This window comes from Oryzias latipes, chromosome 16, assembly GCF_002234675.1.
Source record: "Oryzias latipes chromosome 16, ASM223467v1".
Lineage (NCBI taxonomy): Eukaryota > Metazoa > Chordata > Actinopteri > Beloniformes > Adrianichthyidae > Oryzias > Oryzias latipes.
Genome location: NC_019874.2, coordinates 8,582,938 through 8,607,035, shown reverse-complemented (window position 1 = coordinate 8,607,035; position 24,098 = coordinate 8,582,938). Strand labels below are relative to the sequence as shown.

Sequence of the window (24,098 nt, the reverse complement as noted above, 5' to 3'; positions counted from 1 at the left end):
GACAGGTCACCAGTCTGTGGCAGGGCCCATGATAGAATTTGAAGCCAGTGCTTTTTCCAAAAAACATAAATATATCCTAGAAAATAATGTAAAAATTATTAAAAGATACCATGGCTCAGCTTTTTTCCGTATTTTAGTCCACAAAGTGCACCGGCTGTGATCATCTTTAAGTTATTTTTTAAGCTGAGATTGTCAGAGTTGTTGGTGAAACGCACAGTTCAGCAAACCACAACAGGGCAAAGTAACCTGGCTGTAGAATCAGAGTCTGTATGTGTGGGGTCAGAGCTGAGCAGAGCCACAGTGACACTGCTTCTGTGCTCCAGTGCTCTGGAAAATCCTGGGAAACAGTGGAAAACTGCAGTTTCCCTTCTAACTTCACAGTTTCCCTCATCACACATGATGTAAGAATGTAGTAAACGCCACTGTCTCGGATCTACCTTTACTTTATCTAACCTCCAGCTGTCTGCAGTCCTGGGGGGCATCCTTAATACTCTCACTGACAGCCCTCGGGGTGGTTGAAGGCCACCAACACACTCCACCTGTTTTCCCACTCACTGCACTGGTTGAATGAGGCGGCAGAGTTGGCCTCCATTATTCTGGGCTTATTAGATGCTGGAATATAGGAACCAGCTGCTGCTCTGCATTTAATCACCAACATGAGGCCTGAGTGCCCCTGGCTCTGCTCAGAAACACACCACTTCCACCTGCAGCTGGCTCCCCTGCAGCCATCACCATCATTTCCATTTCCTGGGTGCTTTGCAGAGTAATGTTGCTCTCTTTGCTGTTGATTAATGAAGCTGTATTTACATAGTAGCTATATGTGTTATAGCAGAGGGAAAGCAGAACATACCTTCAAACAAAAGACAACCTGAGACTGATTTTCTTCACACCTTTTTTTCTGCCTGTGCTTACACCTTCTGTCCTCCATCCGTAGCTGCGTTTACATGGGCAAAAGTAATCGGAAAGAATGCCTGACTGGAAGAAAAATCTGTCATGTAAACACGCCGTTCGGAATAGTCTGCCCCGATCAGACTCGTTCGGATCAGAATTTCTTTGCGATTGAGATAGGTGGGTTACACGGATTGTTTATCTGATCGTTGTTCATGTAAACACTTCATTACGATCGTGTGTCACTACTGCTCTGGTTTAATGTCATGCATAGACGGTGTGTCGCTGAGAGAAAACTTTGGAGCTCAAACAAGACCGACCAGCTGCTCTGCGGAGGCCCGGGGAGAAGCTCTTCGCCTCTCCTCTCTCTTACACCCCTCACGAGGGGGGTGGAGCGCTTCGTGACCCGTGACGTCTGGACCCTGTGCGATCCTGGCTCGTGTGCTGGTGGACCGTACGAACTGTGTCTCTGAGCAGAGCAGCTGGATTAATAACTTTGTGTTTGAGGGGAGGGAGGATACTTTGTTACGTTTGCGTTTTGTTGTTGTGTGTGTGACTTTGCTGCCGGACGCAGGACACGGATCGGAAACATTTTCCAGCTAACACAGCGGCTTTGGGGCGGTGTGCGAACTTTTCAAAGCAGAAATGACGCTCAGTCCTTAGAAACCGTTCAAACAATCATGTGGATTTGTGTTTCCAGTCGTGTCCCGACAAAATAAAGGCTGATGTTTTTCCCACATGAGTTTCTGTTCATTACACAAGGCTAATGTTGTTAGCGCGTGTTAGCCTCTCCTGTGAGCTCCGTTCTTCCACAAAAAAAAAAAGCACCAACCACACAGATTAAAAATAAAATGATGAGCGAACAGGCGCTTCGTAATATTCATGGAAGATCATCTCGTATATTACCGAGCTGCTGCATAAATGTATATGAAAGCAAAGGTTTGTTTACTGTGGGACTCGTTTCCTTTTTCTGGTATTTTCAACACTACTGCGCATGCCCAAATGATTTATTCCGACCGGAAGTGTGACCATGTGAACGTTTGTTCTAATCGGAAAAAGTTTTTCTGGGCCCATGTGCACGGTTGGATTTTAATATGACCATTGATAGGATCAAGATATTTTGCCCATGTAACCACGGTTACTGTCACAACATCTTCTAGAGAGAACAGAAGTTGACTCTTTTATTTTAAACATATCACAACCGTGCTGTTCTGTTGTAAACTCCAAAACCGAGTGTACTTTTATATATACTGTGACTGAAAATAAACTCAACTTCAAATAATGAATTATTTTCTATACACAAACACTTATAAGTACACATATAACTGTACACATACACTCACTGGCCACTTTATTAGGCATACCTGTCCAACTGCTCGTTAACGCTAATTTTTAATCAGCAGATCACATGGAACCAGCTTGATTCATTTATGCATGTAGACATGGTCAAGACGATCAGCTGCAGTTCAAACCGAGCATCAGAATGGGGAAGAAAAGTGATTGAAGTGACTTTGACCGTGGCATGGTTGTTGGTGCCAGACGAGCTGGTCTGAGTATTTCAGAAACTGCTGATCTACTGGGATTTTCACCTACAACCATCTCTAGGGTTTACAGAGAATGGTCCAAAAAAGAGAAAATATCTAGTGAATGGTAGTTCTGTGGGCAGAAATGCCTTGTTGATGCCACAGGTCAGAGGAGAATGGCCAGACTGGTTCCAGCTGAAAGAAAGGCAACAGGAACGCAAATAACCACTGGTTCCAACCGAGGTCTGCGGAAAACCATCTCTGAACTCACAACACGTTCAACCTTGAGGCAGACGGGCTACAGCAACAGAAGACCACTCCGGATGTCACTCCTGTCAGCTAAGAACAGGAAACTGAGGCTATAATTCACACAGGCTCACCAAAACTAGACAACAGAAGATTGGAAAAACGTTGTCTGGTCTGGTGAGTCTCCATTTTTGCTGCCACATTAAGATGGTAGGGTCAGAACTGGCATCAACAACATAAAAGCATGGATCCATCCTTCTTTGTATCAATGGTTCAGGCTGGTGGTGGTTGTGTCATGGTGTGGGGGGTATTTTCTTGACACACTTTGGGCCCCTTAGTACCATTTGAGCATGGTTCCAACGCCATAGCCTACCTGAGTATTGTTACTGACCATGTCCATCCCTTTGTGACCACAGTGTACCATCTTCTGATGGCTACTTCTGGCAGGATAAGGTGCCATGTCATAAAGCTAGAATCATCTCGGACTGGTTTCTTGAACATGACAATGAGTTCACTGGACTCAAATGACCTCCAGTCACCAGATCTCAACCCAACAGAGAACCTTTGGGATACGGTGGAACAGGAGATTGCCATCATGGATGTGCAGCCGATAAATCTGTGTAATTACTGTGTAATGCTATCATGTCAGTATGGACCAAACTCTCTGAGGAATGTTTCCAGTTCTTGGTGAATCTCTGCCACCAAGGATTGAGGCAGTTCTCAAGGCTAAAGGGGGTCCAACCAGGAACTGGCAAGGTGGACTTAATAAAGTGGCCGGTGGGTGTATATATTTCATGCATCTGGCATGTCTGCACACAAACAAACCTGATTGGTGAGCAGAAAGGTAGGTTCAGGTGAGTGTGTGTTTACAAGAATGTACCATGATGTTACTAAATTTAACATCATGGTACATCATGAGGATTTCATTGTTTGCTGCCCCCAAAATAATGAGTTCTTCACTCTAAGGGGAATGCGGCAGAGGATTGTCCAAACACAAACACATTGAGGCCAAGCAGCAACAAACCCCACCCCCACCCCCATCCCCTATCCCCAAAGACAGGATCATCAGAAATGCTGATGAGCTTAGAAAGTATTTTGTGAAGGGAAGCCCTCCTATTTTCTTCCAAAAATCAAAGATTCTTCACTGAATAGATTTACAAGGTAAGCAGTGGTGGAAAAAACTGCAGGCAGAGCTGACGCTTTTCATCAGCCAAAGGCTTTACGTCTAGATTAACTCTGGGATGTTTTACAAAATATAGAGAACTCAAAAAGAAACAAGAGTCCTTTCACAGAAAATTTGTTTCAAAATAAAAGTCTGAACAACAACATTACAAATTGATCTTTAGGTCCTGCCTCTGCCCGCATTCATGTGTCCTTTTGGTAGAATAGCTTTTGCAGGAAACCCGCCCCTCCAATCCTGTCAGTCCTTCATTCCTCCAGAGAGCCTGAGTGAAGGCAGGCTGGTGATGACTGGGAAAAGGTTTTCCACAGAAAACCTATGCAGATAAATGTGGTTGAACACATTAGATTACATAAGAGTGCAGAAACTTTTTTCCCCCACACAGCAGCCAAGAAAAAACAGCAAACAATCCTAAAATAAAAACTTTAGCAGAGGAAAACTCAATATTAACAAAAAAGCAAAATGTCAATTATTTTGTTAAAATTATGTAACTTTGGCAAAAAATCAAATGACCACATTCTTTAAATTCTTCAAAGGAAATTACTTTAAAGAAATTAAGCTTTAAACTGCATTCCTGAGTATTTCTTTATTCAAATTTGGATTGATCAGAAGCAGATAAAAAAATGCAGATGGAAACAGAGCCTTTTTGTTAACTAGAAAATACAGTGGGCGTGCCAAAGTCTCCCCCATTCTGATGCATCCACTGTCAGACAAATAGATCCATGAACGTCTTAATTTTCCTCGTCTGAGCTGGAATTTGGATCTAAACTGTTTGACTGGATAGCTCTAATTGGGGGTGTGAGGGGCGGTAAGCTAGCAGGAGAGCATGTAAGCAGAGAGCTCTCAGCAACAGGGAGCGGAAGGGGGTGGGGTTGCCAACTGGCAACACAACTCAGAGGCAAATTTCTAAAAACCTCCTGCCAAAGATCACTGGGAACGCTTTCAAAAAAGATCAAAAGATCATCAGAGAGGGACTTTAAAGTAATTTCCATGTTTTGGGGAGAATTGTTTTTTAGCAGAACTCAAGCAGTGCTCTCTCAAACGGAGAGAGAGCACTTCCTGTCATTCTTGCAGGAATTTCAGAGGAAAAGAGCAAAAAACATCTTCTTTTCTAGCCCATCAACAAAAGAAAATGTTTGTGTTTCTGTGGCTTCATCAACCAACGGGGTTTCCGACATCCAGACTTTATTCACCTGACATGTGCAAGGCTAATGAGCAATCTGCATGTCCTCCTGCGTGGCTCACTGTTCCCACAGCACAACCTTCAGACCGGCTCACATCTCATTACCCTCCCCATGTCTCTGTTCCAAAAACCATCACTCTCCATCATTTCTTCCTCTGCACAGTCAGGGTCCATTTCCTGTGTGCGTTCAGCAACAACAGTGGACCCCGGGAACATATGGAGGAGCTCCACACCTTTCAGCGTGATGGATGTCACTCCATGTCCAACAACAATATCATGGCATCCTCTCAGAGAGGGGCTGCATTTGAACGCCTCAGCAGTTTTTAATCCATTAGGCTCCCGGCAGAGAGGAGGGTTAATTAAAGACGTGACTGGAGCAGTCAAAATCTAAAATGAGATGCTATCTCTGTCCCTATGCTGGCATTCTGCTGACCACCGAGGCTGAGGAGATTCTCCCCAAATAGGAGAACCCGGCTCTAAACCCTGGATTTGTTGCTGCAGATCGTTTCTCTGATCTAGTCTGAGAACTTGAAGAAGACTGTGCTCTGTGCTGCAGAACCCTGATCAATGTCAAAAGAATCTCATTGAAGTTGAGTCGATGCGCCTTCACAGATGTTCTTTCTAGAGGTCCTCACATGTCTTTTTAATAAAAACACCTTGTGACTACAATGAGACTCTACCAAAGGATGGAGGCCAAATGAGGATATCTTCTATGAAAAATTAACAGTAATTCATCAAAGCTCATCTGTTTTGCTTCATTTTATGAGTATGAATGTTTGAACTGTGCATTGATTTCTGAAAGTTGAGTATTCTTTCTTCCACTTACAGATCAGTGCTCAGAGCTTTAAATTCCACAGTAGGAGGATCCAGAAAAGGCGTCTGCAGTTTGCTGCACTAATCCTCACATTGCAGGAAAAGGAGGACCTTATATTAAGTAACATTAAATTACTGGACCTCTCTCTGGAGGAAAGCTGAGCAAGCACACGGAGGGCAAACAGACGTTCAGCTCCATCATCTCCCTCCGATTGGGAGAGAGTCTGACCCAAAGCACAGATTAGCCAGCAGCTGTCAGGAATCAGACAGAGCCAAAAAAATGCCAACAGCAACAACTTGAAGGGGGCGACAGACAGTCAGTCAGTCAGGCTTAGCCGCCACAGTGGGAGGCGTATGCAGGCAGACACATGTACAGCACTCAAAGTTAATGAGTTCACTAAAGCTAAAATGCTTTCTGCTAAATTTGGAATCGTGAAATAGGATCTAAGTCCCTCACATTTAAACCGTTAACTTCATTCCTGATCAGCTTTGAGATGCAGAAAAGGGGGGGTCAGCAGTGAAGATGGAGATGTTAGTAACAGCCTTAAACACATAAGGCTGCTAGGTTTGAACGATGTTGGAGAAGTCAGCTCCAAACATGGCGGATCGTGTTTTAAACCAAAATGACCATTACTGTCCAGATTAAAAATGTGATCTATAAAGTATCAACAACAGCAGCACAGATTCTACTGCTGATGCAAAACTCAGTGTTCACAGCAAGAACAGGACCAAAATATAGGATAGACGATACCCCAGAGACTCTGTCATCACCGCAACGATTTAAAGATGACTTTAAAACAAACTGTACAACACCCAAAAGTTTCATTTCTGCATCTTTGGTGTAGAAGTATTTTATTCCATTTAGTTTAAGATATTCAAAAGATGAACCAATGGACTCTGGAAATCTGATCAAATGATGGTATTAATCAACCTTTGTTTTCCAAAACCTGACTCATTCAAAAGAAAAGAGCAGAAGACGTGAGACTTTATTGACTTTATTGATTTGGTAAAGCAAAGTCATTCAGTCATGTAGACTCTGGTCACTTTTCAGATAATGTTTCATTTATACACGCCTGTGATAATGGGAGGGAGCCATCAAGGACAGTGGACAGTTCATCAGCCAGGGTTCAGTAACAAATTATGCCAGTTATCCAGCAGCACAGTGGCTGCAAAAACACAGCAGGCATGAACAGATGTAACTGAACGTATCCTGTTTCATAGCCTGTGATAGAAGACACAATAATGCACATTTGTTAATCTAGTTACAAACACTGAGTGAACTGTAACTGTTGGGTTAAGTGTCTTGTCCAAGGACATTTGGACACAGAGGCAGACAAGGCGGGAACCAGACCTGTGAAGTTCCAATAAAGGGTTAACCGCTCTACCTTTGAGCCACAGCTGACCACAGATGGGGATTAAGAGTGGATAGGCGGTTGGTCCAGATAACATAGATTGGGGCAAGTAAAAAAAAAAATTAAAAAAAAACTTTTTAAGGATGAGAGAGGCCTGTACCTTTCACCACAGGTAAACTTTAACTATGAGAGACATAACGGGGGGAATCGAATCCCGAAAATCTCAATGTCTGATTGTCAAACCTATCTTTTGCAAATTATAATGAAAAATAAGTATTTGGTCAATAACAACAGTTCATCTTAATACTTTGTTATATACCCATTGTTGGCAATGACAAATAGATCTGATCTAAATAAAGGTTATATAAAAATACATAAGTAAAATGACAAAGGTGAAACATTTCCTGAAAGGTTTCACACAATTTGGTGTCCCTAGCAGACTTCAGGCAGGGGAAGTTTGCCAGGGACACGTCTGGCACTGCATGATTAGAGTCCCTGTCAGCATAATGCATTACTGATGGTCCCAGCTCTCTGTAGATCATTCACTAGGTCCCCCTGCGTGGTTCTTCGAATTTTTTCTAGCCGTTCTTGTGATCATTTTGACCCCAGGATGAGATCTTGCATGGAGCCCTAAGTCAAAGAAGATCTTCAGTGGTCTAGTACGTCTTCCATTTCCTAATAAATGCTTGGAAACAATAGAGTTTCCACTGACAGCTCATTGCTCTTGGTCATATTGGCCAATTATTTCATTACAAATCCAACAATATGGTTTCCTTCTGTCCCCCAATTCTGTTTCTCCCAGTTGAAGTTTAACGCGTCTCTCATCTTTTTATGGGAGAACTGACACAATTAGTAGCTGACTAAATCCTTTTTGCCCCACTGGCATGGAAGTGTTTAGGAGGGGTGACAGAGTTTCTGACTGGGTTTGTTTAACAAAAGTTTGGAGAGTGAGAGGATGCCTGAGCAACGGAAGAGAAGCTTCTTGATTTAAAGTCAATGCTTGACTCCTGCTCACACAAAAGGCAGCTGCACATCTTTTAAGTATCCTCCTATTTCTCTTAATTTAGCCTAGTTTCATTGGGTCCCTCTCATTTTAGAGCCCTTTCTCTTATTTGTTTTAAAATCTCTTCACAGCTGGGTGCCTGTCTACCTCTCTGAGCTGCTACAGCCTTCTAGATCAGCTGATCAGCTGCTTCTAAAATCACCACTGCCCTCACTGCCTTAAATAAGTCTTCTCTAAAAAACACACATTTTTTAGCTTGTCAAAGGGTTTTCTTTCTTCTGTTCCACCGCTTTGCCTCTTCTTTTTATTGATTATAACGTCCGTCATGTTTGTGTACCAATCATCCACAGCTACCCTCGGTGTAAGAGCCTGTTTTTCCGATCTTCAATCATCTTTTTGGTTTTCCTTGGTTTTTGTCCTGTTTAGGTTTATCCGTTGAACCTTTGAAGTTCTGCCTTAAGCCTGGTCTTCTGCGTGTTGGGTTCCTGACATCGGGGATCAGGGATGCATGTCTGCTGTGTCATTCAACACACTCAAACAGCATCTGCCTTTCTGACAAACACAAGAAGGAATGCCTGAAGTCACACAAACCAGATTCCCACCGCTTCAAAACCTCTGGCTGCTGGCCGTCCTGCTCTAGACAGGAAGGAGTGTATTCCCTGCTCGGATTCTCAACATTCCTATTTAACAGTGAGGCCCATTTATAGCAAACAGCTCCAGCTGATTCCCATGACTCTAACTTCCAGAAATGTTCTGCTTCATCCCCAAAGTTGCGTCCTGAAATAGAGCACGAGCCAAACGTTCTTATCAAAACAATTGTAGAAGACAGCGCTGTTCCCAGCAACCTCTCTGCAAGGACTGTAACATAAAAAGGTGAATGTTTGAAGCAATAAATGCTTTTCCAGGTTTCTCATAAAACAATCTTAGATTTCTTTAGTTTAATATCTTTCTATGGTTCACATTTGCAATAAAAACACGCAAATTTGTTTTCTACAAAGGTTTGTAAATGTGTAGGTAGAGTTTTATAAATGTGTAATAAAAGCTGTCCAATCAATGCAATCCCATTAGCAAATGTAACACCAAAGTCACAATGTGTCATAAAAAAAATCAAGAGTTGTGAGTAAAAATCATTGCGGGTGTACATTCTTCAAAGTTCCCTGTAATGATTGACTGCACTGCAGTCCTCTTAACAGACACAGAGGCTGAAACCCACACTTTCTATGTTTTCAGGGGATTTTTCATGATGACTCAAAACAGGACATGATTGAATGCCTGTTAAAAACCTCAGATTTTTGGCTGTTTTGGCTGTTTATACCTCAAAAACGTGAAACTGTGCTTGTCTGAGGTTCTGTTTGTGAAATACAGAGAACTGCTTTGATCAACCATTTTAAATGGATTTTCTCACATTTGGAGGAAAATGGCAGAAAAAAAAAGTGATGTAATCCAAAAAGGGGAGTAGTCCATCAATCTATATGAATGTGTAACTTTTGGCAGTGATAAGATTGCTCATCACAGCTGTTTGTCTGCACAGTCCCTAAAAATCATTTGGTCTGAACTTTGGACGCTCCTCTTGCCTTTCTGCTCTCAACTGGTCAAACTGCTTTGAAGGAATCCAGAAATTAAACTGATCCACTTGGCTGAAAGTTGTTTCCTACACATAGACGGGTCAGCTGGTTGGCTTCCATGCTCATTGCACGTATACGTTCCACTACAAAGCTTTTTTTTTATGTTGTTCAAAGGTTCAAAGGTCTTCTGTGGACTGAGGTGATGACTGTTGTGCTCTTAAATCTGATTTCAAACCAAAGTGGTTTGACTGCTGCCTTTAAAATTTACAAACATAAACATAATACAACCATTTGTCCTTTGTGTGTGCATGGATCCATGTGTGCATCAGACACAAAAGCAATCCGCTATCAGACACAGTTCAGACATAAAAGAAACTTTGGTAACACTTTATATTAAGATTCCTTAACAAGCTTTGTTAACACATTAACAAGCATTATAAATGAATTTATAGGGTGTTAGTAAGACATTTATTAGTACAATAAGTCTAATAAGGTTTATTAAATTACTTAGTTAACACATTTACAAGCATTATTATTAGGATGTTTTCAAGATGCTAATGATGCATTTACTGATATTATAGGTGCTAAACAAATGTGTCAGTGTTAACAAGCTTAATAAGATTTATTAACAACCTTTGTTAACAAATTAAGAAGTATTATTATTGTTTGGGGCTCTAGTAAGATATTTATTAGCATTATAGATGCCTGACACAAGCATAAGTGTTCATAAGCTTAATAAGTTTTATTAACTAACTCAACAAATTAATAGGCTTTATTAATGTGTCAGATGCTAGTACAATATTTATTAGCATTATAGAAGTCTTGCAAATACCTGAAAGTGTTAATAAGATTTATTAACATCTAAAGTCAGACCATTGTCTTCTAAATCCGTATTACTAAACTGCTTATAAGCTTTACAAATGTATTAATTAACTTTGTTAATAGTTTATTAATTGTTTTGCAGCACCTCATCTAAAGTGTGGATGTTTTTTACCACAAACAACCACAAAGCATAAAGATTGTAAAAAGAACTTTATGACATTAAAACAGACTAAACATACACAAATCGTTCTGTAAAAGATATATAATAATTTAATTCAGACAAATAAAAAAAATTAAAAACATATATACTGGTGTTGGATGACTAGCATCATAGCTAATAAGGATAAAGTATTAGCATCTATCCTGAGTGAAACATTCATTGCAAATCCCATCACCAGGAGACAATTCTCTGCATTCAATGCAAACTGCATTCAACCACTGTTGCCTTGCTTCAAAGTCCACAAGAGAGTTGCACAAGCCAGTCATTTTTGAAGAACGAAGACAATAAACCTACAGGAGCCATGCTAAAGCTAACACGCTAACGACCGACCGGTACAGAATCAAAGATGGGCGGGGCTTTTTTCGTCACCTGTGTGAAAGCAAAGTCTAAGAGGCCATTCAATTGGCTGAAAGCGAGCAGTCTGTTTTGCTGATGAGTTTGATTGACAGATTCATTAGCCAATGGTGACATTAGTTAACCTGCCCATCTTTGATTCCTTTCATAATCAAAGATGGGCAGGTTAGCGTGTTAGCTTTAGCATGGCTCCTGTAGGTTTATTGTCTTCGTTCTTCAAAAATGACTGGCTTGTGCAACTTTCTTGTGGACTTTGAAGCAAGGCAACAGTGGTTGAATGCAGTTGGCATTGAATGCAGAGAACTGTCTGCTGGTGATGGGATTTGCAATGAATGTTTCACTCAGGATAGATGCTAATACTTTATCCTTATTAGCTATGATGCTAGTCATCCAACACCAGCATATATGTTTTTTTAAAAAAAAATATTTGTCTGAATTAAATTATTATATATCTTTTACAGAACGATTTGTGTATGTTTAGTCTGTTTTAATGTCATAAAGTTCTTTTTACAATCTTTATGCTTTGTGGTTGTTTGTGCTAAAAAACATCCACACTTTAGATGAGGTGCTGCAAAACAATTAATAAACTATTAACAAAGTTAATTAATACATTTGTAAAGCTTATAAGCAGTTTAGTAATATGGATTTAGAAGACAATGGTCTGACTTTAGATGTTAATAAATCTTATTAACACTTTCAGGTATTTGCAAGACTTCTATAATGCTAATAAATATTGTACTAGCATCTGACACATTAATAAAGCCTATTAATTTGTTGAGTTAGTTAATAAAACTTATTAAGCTTATGAACACTTAGGGTTGTGTCAGGCATCTATAATGCTAATAAATATCTTACAAGAGCCCCAAACAAAAATAATGCTTCTTAATTTGTTAACAAAGGTTGTTAATAAATCTTATTAAGCTTATTAACACTGACACATTTGTTAGGCACCTATAATATCAATAAATGCATCATTGGCATCTTGAAAACATCCTAATAATAATGCTTGTAAATGTGTTAACTAAGTAATTTAATAAACCTTATTAGACTTATTGTACTAATAAATGTCTTACTAACACCCTATAAATTCATTTATAATGCTTGTAAATGTGTTAAGAAAGCTTGTTAAGGAATCTTAATATAAAGTGTTACCGAAACTTTGTGCTGTAATGAACATTGAGGACAAAGCTTTAGGAAGGTGCAGCAGAGGCATCATTTGTTCTCCTCATTTGACCCGTCCCCTGCAGACACAGCCGCGTTCGGGAACCATTTGGTGGTTTTTATCCCCCAATCCAAACCTTTAGTGCTGAGTGTCAAGCAAGTAGGCTTTGGGTTCCAATTTTTAAGAGTCTTTGGTATGACTCGGCCTGGATTTGAACTCACAACCTTCCATTCATGGGGCGGACACTCTATCACAAGGCAGCAGAGCCCCACTTCTCTGACACCTACTTCCTGTCTGCCTGAACAGGAGACTGCCAGCACACCTGAGAGAAGGGGAAGCCAGCATGATGCTTTGGGAAAAGATCAACCCAGTCGTGCTTATGATTTATGGCAGGGCTGGCCAGGGGACCGCCTGGTCCTCAAGAGCCTAAACCCTGCCTGATTTCCAGCTCTCCCTGTACTGCTTGATTCTTTATATGTCATAAATAAAAACAAACCTTTTTGACCTGCAGCGGATGAACAGGCAGGAAGAAACATTTTTAAAAATACCCAGAGGGAAAAAAGGATTAAAATTAGACTTTTTGGAAATGAAAATGTTTAGGATTTTACTTGTCTGATCAAAGACACAAAAGACAGAAATGTAGTGCAATAGAACAGAGAATTTTTTCTTCCTGACAACATCTGGCCAAGAAGACCTTGAAGAACAAATTAAGCGAAAACACAGAGGAGCCCTGAAACTGGGCCAGGGATGTGACAAGCTGCCAGAGACGTACCTCATCAAAACTGCTCTCCTCTTTCTTGAAAGCTGCAAAGGAAGAAAGAAAAACAGAATTTAGTCACTGAGTAAACTGAGATGTTTTTTTTCAGAATGAGCAAGAACCTGTGTAAAGGAGGAGCAGGACCTTCTCAATTTTGCAAGAGCGTCCTGGCCAAGAGGCAGCAGCACAACAATAACACATTTCTCATTTGGTTACACACAATACACATAAAAAAGGGAGTTTTAAATCAAGCATTAGCAGTTTGATAGCTTTGTCTCACATTCATTTAAAAGTTATTTGAAAGAGTCTAAAGAAACCAATTCTTTCAATTTAAACTCTTTCTGGAGTTCATTCCAAAACGGAGCTGCAACAAATCTAAAAGGCTTTTTTCCCATCTCTGTGCGCACTCTGGGCAATGAGAGCAGGAGGAGGTCCAGAGAGCGCAGGCTGTAGCTGCTGCTGCTCTTCAGTTCTATGAGCTACAGGAGATAAGGCGGTACCAACCCAAGAATACATTTGTTAATTAAAAGGTACCAATGTTTCAATCTGCGATGGGACAAGGAGGGCCAACCTACCCAAGCATACAGAACACAGTGATGGGTTAGTGACCTCAAGTTTGTTACAAAACGCAGTGCAGTATCCAAAGCATGCAAAGCATCAGCAGAAGCATTCATATAAATCACATCACCAAAATCAAGGACAGACATAAAAGTAGCAGCGACAAGTTTCATACGGGCTTCAAATGACAAACAAGATTTGTTTCTAAAATAAAACCGTAATTTTAGTTTCAGCCTGTGAACCAGTTTCTGAATTTGTGGTTTAAAAGTTAGACAGTCATCAATTAAAATACCAAGGTTTTGTATTCAGTTACCAGTTCAATTAAATGTCCTGCTTTTGGAGTACCGGTAATTGGGGGCAGGTTTTGGAGTTTGGCTTTGCTTTTAGAGAACAGCATATTTTTAGTCTTGTTAGAGTTTAAAACCAGTTTTAAATGATAAAAGGTGTTCTGCAGTTGATTACAAGCTGACAAGTGCTGACGTGTACAAGACGGTATCATCTGCATACAGGTGCAAGTTATCGATGATACCTTTATCAGGGTCGTTTATATGGATGGTAAAAAGAAGCGACCCAAGAATCGAGCCTTGTGGAACCCCGGCAGATACTCTTAAAACATTAGAATTTTAGCTCTGAACATTTACACACTGTGTGCTGTCAGACAGGTAGTTTGCGAACCAACCGACGGTGTGCTCTGACAGCCCAATACTGTGCAGTTTCTGTTTAAGCACAGTATGGTCCACAGTGTCAAAGGCCTTAGAGAGGTGGAGGGCGGCACAGTCGTGTTTGACATCCAGGGATTCTGATATATCATTTAAAACTTTAAGAGCTGTGTTTGTTGTGCTATGTTGCTTTCTAAAACCTGATTGTGATGAGCTTAAAATATTATTTGAGTGAGGCATTCTTTTAATTGTACACTTACGAGACTTTCCAAAACTTTTGCCAAAATGGGTAACTTGGAAATTGGTCTATACTAGTTATTTACATTTGTTGGGTCACCGCCTTTAAGTAGCGGTAACACATAAGCCGATTTCCATAAATGCGGTATGGTGTTTGTGGACAAAGACAAATTAAATAAATAAGTCAGCAGAAGTGCGATAGTCTGCTGCAGCTTTTATAAAATATGGTTCTAGATCAAGGATCAAGGAGTTGAAGGGCTTTTGCGACTTCTAAAGTCGTGAAGGGGTAAAATGGGAAATTGTGTGTTGAGTTTTCACGATTTACTGGGAGGCAAATTTAACTGAATGTCTTGTGGAATTAAATAATGATCCAGAGGCAACAAAATGCTGATTAAAACATGAAAGCATCTCTGTCTTGTCCGTAATATCACAAGTGTTTTTCATTACACTTGAGGGGAGCTCAACGCCTGAATTATTCTCATTTGGGGACATTTAGGGAAATAAACTCCTCTGCTAAATGACAAATCTTCTTAGTGATACTTTCGTAATTCTGACTAGCACTTACTAGTTTATCATATCTTCATGTTTACTTTGTTTATTCAACCTTTATGTACTGTATACCTTATTTTCATGTTTTTCGAACCTTCACGTTTATTAAAAAACCAAGCTTCTTGTACCTTCACTCTTATTTACCATATATTTATTTTCATTGTTTCTTTATGTTTTGGGTCTATTAAATCCAATGAAAATTGTGTTTTTGGTGTTTTTAATGTGTTCTTGTAAATTTTTTCTTGCTGGAGGACATATATAAAATAGGACATGTATGAACTTATATTAAAACTGTGTTGTATTTTTACATTGATTCCGTCTTCAGGTTTATTGCATTTTAATATCTATAATAAGTTTACAGTTATGCTTCGTTATTTATCAGACTATCCAGCCAAAAATTCTGAGCAATTTGAAACAGTCTTCCTTTGATCTGAGCAGTGTTTCTCCAAGTTGTTATCCATTTCCCGTACAAGTTTAGACTTAAAGCGCTCTTTCCTGTTGGGCAAGTAAGGCAACAAGCTTTTATCTGTGCTGCAACTGTCCCTCGGTCTGAGTTTTTACTGCCTGACATGTCTCCAACAGCCTGCCTTGCTGGGTCAGCAGCTTCAAAACGGCCAGATAAATCCGAAATCCTTTGGTTCCAAATGTCAGAATTTTGATCGTCAAACATCCGAATAGATACATCTCACTTAGACAGCTGGGAAGCAGTGCATCAACCTCCATTGGATCACTGAAGTAACCAGCAGCAAAACTAGTGTAAATAGTGTTAACATAAAAATAATTTGATTATGGAATCGCCTTGAAAATCAAGTTATGCACAAGGAACGCACAATCAAGAGAGCCCAAAATTGTCTGTTTTCTTCGTAAAAACGCCATGTCCAGTCCCCTTCAGGGAAAGTCTCCGTGTTTTCAAGTCAAACAGAGAGCAGTTCCTAAATGCAGTCTTTACAGCGTTGCATTAGTGAAGTTCCAGCTTCTGCACCCCTGGAAAGACCTGACAACTATAAAGGAAACCAGAATATAATGTACTCAACAGCAAACTACCGTACAACATGGCTACTGAATAATTATTTTACATCAAGGGTTTTAGGATCTTGGCTAAAACTCTGTCATCTTTAAAATACATTTCCTACCGTTTGGCAGAATTTTTGGTGAGGTTTACAATAAATGAGGTTTAGTCAAGAGATTTCATGGACAGGAAGTTGGCTCCAAGTGTTTAAAAAGCTATAAAACATGTTTGAAGTTTAAAGATAAACTCTACAAAATAGTCTTGCTATGAGCCTACACCAACTACTCAGAGACAATGTAAAAACTTTGAATGCAAAGGAAAAGAAGTCAGAATATCATTGAGTCCCTCATCTCATCTCAACAATAAAGATGACAGCTTCAGATTCTTTGTGTCTCAGATGAACCTGGTGATATGTGTCTGTCAGAACTCCGGATTTGGATCCCAGGAGGATTTTTCTTTAATGCAGGAAATGTTTGAGCTCTATTTAGATCATCCCAGCCTGCACAAAGTTGGAAGACACCTCAAGAAACAGTTGAAGTAAACAAAAGTATGCATGAAAGAACAATCTAACTATTCCCAATTAGACTAGAAAACCTCCCATCGACTCGTTACTGCTTCTGTAGCATCTGCAACAAGAATTGACCTTTGACCAAAGATGTAAGGAAAATATTCAAGAGCCAAAGTTCTCAGAAAAACAGATAATGAAGCTCTGACACTGTGTTCTAATTGAAATCCACCAAATGTAATTTTTAAGTATCTGCAGAGTAAGATGTAAAACTGACTAAGTGTAGTGACAGTTCCCATGTGATTGAATGGCTTGATGGTGTAAGCAGTTTTTAAAGGGTTCTGAAAATGACGTAAAAGAGATTATAAATATGATAAGAATTAGCCGCTTAAAGCGACGAGGTCTATGAAAAAAGAACAATATTTAACCACCAGTCCTCCATTTTAAAATAAAAGTCCATGAAAGAATTCTAAAAACAGACTTTTTCATGGGAGCCTCTGAGCCTCAGCTGGCACCACTACCAAGTGACCAGAGGACAGCTTCTAAATTGGTCACCAACACTAATTACCCGAGGACAGGCTAACATTAATCAGCCTAATGTGCCGTCAGAGCTCCGTGATGCAGAAAAGGTACAATCCAAGAAAAACAAAGACAAAATTCTACATTAAAATAGATCCATTTGTATGAAAAAATGTATATATTCATAATTTAAGACATGGAAAATGGAATAATACCTTTCAGATTGAAGTTTTCTTGTAGAATTAAAGAAAAAAATGACCTTGAATGTTTTTATTTGTTTTTTTATTTCATAAAAATGCGTGGGAAAGTTGTGAATTCTCTTTGAGAGTTGGTGAAGATCACTTGATCACCAAGTCAATAAAATAGATTCCAATCAATCTTCTGGAGTAGCATACACTGCAAATTCTAGTCTTTGGAATAAACTTCATGCGAGTCCAAATCACCTCAATCAGAGTAAAAATTAACTTTAATAACTAATGGAACTCTTTTGATGGACTTGATTTTTTCATTCCAATTTTAGAGGTAAGTTTTACTCTTATTGGTGTGAAGGTGCTTGTACCACCTTGAGTAAAATAAAACACCAGAATTGGGTCATTTTTATTAACTTTGCCAGAATTTATAGAAAAGTCAGATCTTACTTTTGACATTGAGTAATTTCTTATCATGTACAATATTAACGAATATTCTAAACTTCTTTTTTTGTTTTTATTCGTCAGATGTATGGATACCATTTTAATACATGAAAACATGTATTGAGATACAATTTGCTAAATTCACAGAAAACATTCACTTGTAAAAAAATGTGAATGAAAAAGTTACAAATACATTTGTACAAAATACAGTAAACAGAATTTTACCGCGCCTTCAGAAATGTGAATCGGACTTTTCAAGACTTGACGATATAAACTGGACCAGAGTTTGTCAACCTTTTTTGAGTCAAGCTACTATTTTTCCTTGACGATAATCCCGAGGCACACCAGCAACCAAAAATGTACAAAAAGTGAAACTCTGTAGTCTTTTTTAGTGAACAGTCTCTCCACAATCTTACCTGCATTTCATTGTAATAACTGAAAAAAGCTTGAAGTTCCAGTTGTTTTTCCTACAAGATGTGATAGTTTTCAATAATAATTTTTAACTAAATTAATCAAAAGTTTACCCGGGTAGTTTTTTTCCCCTCCTGTTTATTACAATGCAATTTCATGTAACCTCACAAAAAAACAAATACAAATATTTATTAAATAGATTTTTCTAAATAGTAACTTATATAGTAATTTATTTGTTGCAATATTTGAACAATTATATAATGACAACATGCTTGATAAATTTTACACAAAAAAGACCAACATTTTATTCTTGTTTATGTTCATTCAAGTTTTTCTTTTTTCTAAATAAAAAATGTAACTTTAAAAAACCAAAACCTACAACAAGGTAGTTTTTCAGCACTACGGCCCTTGTATATAGAAGAGTCAGCCATTATCACAGTGTGTTATCACTTTTTACTGCACACCCAGCAGCCAATCAGAATCAAGTATTCATCCGGAGGTAAACAACCCTGCATCCATCACAGAAGCACCTGAGGCCTAAAAGCTAAGTTGTTGATGGTTGATTCTGATGAAAATACTGAAAGGGTGGAGCAGCTGCTGCCTGGCACTTATCTGAGCAGGTTAACTCTGAGCGGTTACTGAGCCTCATGCCCATGAGTGCACACGAGTAAGCTTTGTAGCGTTTGAGGAGATAAGAAAACAGATTATCAACAGTCATTGTTATCTCTGATGCAGAGAATATTGTTACTATTTATCTGGTGGGCACTTCTCTAGCAAAACTAGCCTTTAGCACCTGTTAGCCTGACATTCATCTGCAAAACTGAAACATGAAGCCAAAACTACTGAGAAGGAGAAGAGCCGCAATTATAGAGCTGCAGCATTCGGACAGGAAGGACAAAACATTCATCGCCCCCCAACTGCTGCTTGATCCACATGTGGATAGTTATTAAAAAGTTCTATTGCTTTTAATTATTTTAGAAGCGATTTTGGATTGATGGTATTGGATTTGCAGTCATTTGTATCTGTTTCACGACGTGTAAATCTCAGTTTTTTTCATAGATTAGCCAGAGGTGCAACTTATATTAAAGAGTAACTTATTTGTGGTTTTTTAAAAACAGAAATAAGCACAAATATTCATTATTTTTCCACTAACAACTGTTAGAGGGCACTGCAGGCACGTGTATCAGTATTTGCTGCTGACAGCAATGCAGAGGAAGAAGCACCGTCCAAAACAAACATGGCCGAGAATCTGATCGTCTACTGAACATTATGATGTTTTTTCCCTCTTGAGCAGTTATAGACCTATTTCTAATCTCCCATTCCCGTCTAAAATTTTAGAAAAAGTTGTTGCTTGGTCCTCTTGCTTCCTTTATCAAGCCGTCTGTCAGGAACCTCGGGGTAACTCTAGACCCGGTTTTATCCCTTGACTCTCATGTGGGGTCACTTGTACGTTCTTATTTTTATCATCTAAAAAACATAGCAAAACCGAGTCCATTTGTGTCGCGTTCTGAGATGGAGATGCTGATCCACACTTTTATTTCATCTCGTCTTGATTATTGCAACTCCATCTTCACATGCTTGAGCAAAAAATCTTTAGAATGGCTCCAAGTTGCCCAGAACGCTGCTGCAAGGCTTTTAACTAAATCATCTAAGTTTTCACACGTCACCCCGTTGTTAATCCAGCTGCACTGGCTCCCCATCCGCTACAGAGTTCATTTTAAAAACCTGGTGTTAACAGACACAGCTCTCAATAGCCAAGCACCGGTCTACATAAAAGACCTTTTGCAGCTGTACACCCCCAGAAAGTCCCTGAGGTCATGTGACCAGGGTCTGCTGGTTGTGAGGAGAACCCGGTTAAAGACTAAAGGTGACAGGGCCTTTGCAGCAGTGACTCCATCCCTCTGGAACTCCCTTCCTCTCAGCCTCAGATCTGCAGACTCAGTGTTTCCTTTTAAAAAGCAGCTAAAAACCTTCATCCCTTTATTCATTTTCTAAAATCCTTTCTTTTTAAAATCACTTTTTCTTAATTCTCTCCGTTTTCTGTGTTTTACTGTGTTTTACCGTGAAGCACCTTGTGATTTTTATTTTGAAAGGTGTTATACAAATAAAGTTTATATTATTATTTTCTTATTTGCATCGAGACATTATTATTATTCTTTCTATTTTTCTCTCCTTGGGAAAAATAGTGGGAGAGCAAGTCATCAAACCGGGTCACAGAGAGAAGAAAATAAATAAAATTAAAAAAAAATAGACTGAATGATTTCATAAATTCAGACATCGAGACGTGATAACTGATGCTTGTGTAGAGCTCTTCACAAGAAATCAACTTAATCTCACAACATCATCCGTGTCCTCCATGAATTATGAAGCCTCCATATGGTGATGAGGCTAAAACCTTCAGACAGTGGATTCTCCACACACAATTAGGGTTGTGCCGATAGACGATATCATCGTCCATCGTGATGGGTGACTGACATCCCGATGGAGAGACACCATCGTGATGCCACGCCCCCGCCACGCTGCGAGTGGACACCATAAGCCGCGGTTACATGTGAAAAATATATTGACCGGATCAATGGTCGGATTAGAATCCAACAGTGTACATGGTTCCAGAAAAATGTTTTCAGAATATAAAAAACGTTCACATGGCTCACACTTTCGGTCGGAATAAATCATTCACACATGCACAGTAGGGTTTGAAAAACCGGAAGCGGATATCAGTTCCGCCGAGCGGCTATTTTTTTCTCAAACTTTATTGAATGTAACAATTCAATACAAAACAATGTTGCCGAGCGGCTATATACATTGACATGTCAGCTCGGTAATATACAAGACGATCTTCTAAACGTGCTTTTAATAATGTTAAGATTATTATGAAACGCCTGTTCGCTCATCGTTTTATTTTTAATCCGTGTGGTCATTGCTTTTTCTGTTTAAAAACGGAGCCGGAAAGAAGCCAGAATTAGCAGTATGCTAACACGGGCTAACAGCATTAGCTTTGGGTGGTGCTGCAATCTGCATCTTGGCTGCATGTAAACATGTGGGAATAACATCAGCCTTTATTTAGTCGGGACACGACTCGAAACACAAATCCACGTGATTGTTTGAACGATTTCTAAGGACTGAGCGGCCTTTCTGCTTTGAAGCTTACACCGCCCCAAAGCGCTGTGTGTGCTCACGATCCTCTGCTCAGACACACACTTTTAGACCCGGTTCTGAGTTCGGTAGCCCGTTCCCCTAGAGCTGCGGAACGGATCACAGTTCTAAATCTCACACACATACCGCTCATGTAACAAAGCATCCCCCTTCCACTCAAACACAAAGCTGTAAGTGTAAGTCCGCGCTCCGCCGGTCCACTTGACTAGTTAAGTGCGGGAGCGGACCATTTCTTTTCTAGTTTGTTTGTTACTTTTTTGTTAAAGTCACTTCCCTCAGTTTATACTGGATCATTGCGGATGAGTCATTAGTTGGGAAATAAAATAAATAAAGTAAAATAACGAATAGAAATTAAAGAAGAAGACCGAAATATTAAAAATAGCCCCCCCACGACGATATCATCGTCCATCCCGATGGTTGACAGCAAACATCGTCAACGGCCAATTTAAGGGACATCGCCCAACCCTACACACAATATATAGTTTATGAACACATTTCTGGACGAGCATTGAGCATTAAATTTGAGGCAGTGGACACGAATGTGACCCATGAATTGTGTTCGGCGTGTTAGTGAATTTGTTCATTAAACATTGGACTTTTCTCTTTAAAGTGTTGCTTTTGCTCCGGGGCGACTTATAACGCTTCTCCGTTAAGGAAAGAGATGGGTCTCCCCACCTTCATCTGCACAGGAGAGCACCCCCCTGTGCAGATGAAGGTGGGGAGACCCAAAGAACATAAGCAGTCTTGCTTATATTCTTTGGGTCTCCCCACCCACAACGTAGACAGAAAACACAAGAGGAAGGGAACTGCTCAGGTTTTCCTGCTGCTCTTTGTTTCTCTCCCTCGTCTCTTTTGCTCGTTTCATGGATCCATTGATTGATGTCTCAGTCCCTGGTGGGTTCTTCATGTTCCCTGAAAATCACCATCAATGTGACATTAAACCTCAAAGCGTTCATTTCTCTGCAAAGAGAGGCTCTGCAGAAACAATCTTTATTCCCCTTTTGACCCGTCCATATCCATCCATCCATCTCTTCATGCATCCCGCCATCCATTTCCCAAAGCTGCAGAAACCCTTTCAGGGTCATGGGGTTGCTGGAGCCAACCCAGCAACTGTTGGGTGAAGGCGGGGTCCACCCTAGACAGGGTGACAGACTGTTGCAGCCCCCCCCTACCCCCGAGACACACACACACACACACACACATGCACAGCTAAGGACAATATAGAATCACCAGTAAACCTATGAAGCCTGTTTTTGGGAGGAAGCCAGAGATTCCACAGAAAACACACACATGATGCACGAGAGGAACAAGCAGGCTCCACACAGAAAGGACCCAGCCGGGATTCGAACCAGCACCTTCTCATAAAGACAAAAACTCCTAAATGAAAGCTGATGGAGCGAGCAGGGTGGATGCTGAGGAGAGTCTTAGGACTTTCTCTGAAGATCCGATTATCTTTTCCCGCTACAGCAGTGATGAAGCTTAAAACTGTTGACGTTTGTGGGGAAAATGGAGATTAAGGAAAACAATTTCAATATTTCTGAACTTTTGCATTTCATTTCCTTAACTCAAGCTTTGGGGCGCACGCGCCTTCGCCACACAGCTGCAGCAGCTGTCCGGACTGCGACTGCAGCTGCAGCTGCTGCACAAAGAGCCGAGGAGGTCCCGGTACTCACCGATGCTCCGGAAACTCTCGGACAAAGTTCTCCTCAACTTTTTCATTTTGCCAGTTTTCTGGGCGGGCTGAGAGGCCGGCATCTGGTCGCACAGCCCCCCCTGAGAGTGAGCCTGAAGCGGGGAAGGAGCCGCGGACGTCCCGCCTTCAGTTCAGCTGCTGCGCGCCGGAAAACCGGAGGCTGAGCCGCTCCGCCTCCGACAGACCGGAGCTCTGCCTACAGACGCCGCTGCATCTCCACGGACGGACGCGCAGCGCGGAGGGCGGAGAGCTTCAGACTGGAGCGGGAAGCTGGGTCCTGCGGGATCCTGCGGGCTCGGGAGGGCTCCGGCTCTCACTTCTTTTTGTTTCCCGTCGCTCCTTTGCAGCTTCACCGCAGTCTGGATGTCATTTTTGGGATCCTCCCTCTCTCCGGTGTCGGTCCCAAACTCCGCCCCACCCGACGCCGGTTGGAGAGTCGGGAACTTCCATTGGTACTGAGACGTGTCAATCACTAAAATAGCCCCGCCCACCAAAGTGTCTCAGGATTGGAATGCGTTCACGGACCGTGGGGCCATCTCTTCTTGGAGGAGCAAACAGGATGGCTGATCTGTCCCAGAAAGCTTTGCAGGTTTTTCTTTGTAGTTCTCAGACAGCAGAATGAAGCTCTGCTGTGCGCTGCAGACATTCAATTCAGACCCTATATGCAGCTGTTAGACGCAAGCACAATCCATGCAGACACTACATGCAGACGTTAAATGCAGACACAATACATGCAGACACTAGATGCAGACACTACATGCAGACAATACATGCAGATAAAATACATGCAGACGTTAGATACAGACACTACGTGCAGACGTTAAATGCAGACACAATAAATGCAGATGCTAGATGCGGACACAAATGCAGACGCTACATGCAGACACTACATGCAGACAATCCATGCAGACGTTACCCGCAGACACTACGTGCAGACGTTAAATGCAGACACAATAAATGCAGATGCTAGATGCGGACACAAATGCAGACGCTACATGCAGACACTACATGCAGACAATACATGCAGACGTTAGATGCAGACACAATAAATGCAGACGCTACATGCAGACACTACATGCAGACAAAATACATGCAGACACTA

General features: G+C 40.7%; 1 protein-coding gene across 1 annotated transcript in view; it reads right to left on the bottom strand.

Moving 5' to 3' along the window:
* Nucleotides 1-23,379, bottom strand: part of cdk14 (cyclin dependent kinase 14) — a 165,454-nt gene extending 142,075 nt beyond the window's left edge. Inside the window, exons 1-2 of the mRNA XM_004077647.4 lie at nt 22,977-23,379; nt 13,084-13,115 (exon numbers count right to left, since the gene is read on the bottom strand). Coding sequence (XP_004077695.1) covers nt 13,084-13,115; nt 22,977-23,058 — 114 coding nt within the window. The 5' untranslated portion in view covers nt 23,059-23,379. The remainder of the gene's footprint in view (nt 1-13,083; nt 13,116-22,976) is intronic.
* Nucleotides 23,380-24,098: the final 719 nt, after the last annotated feature.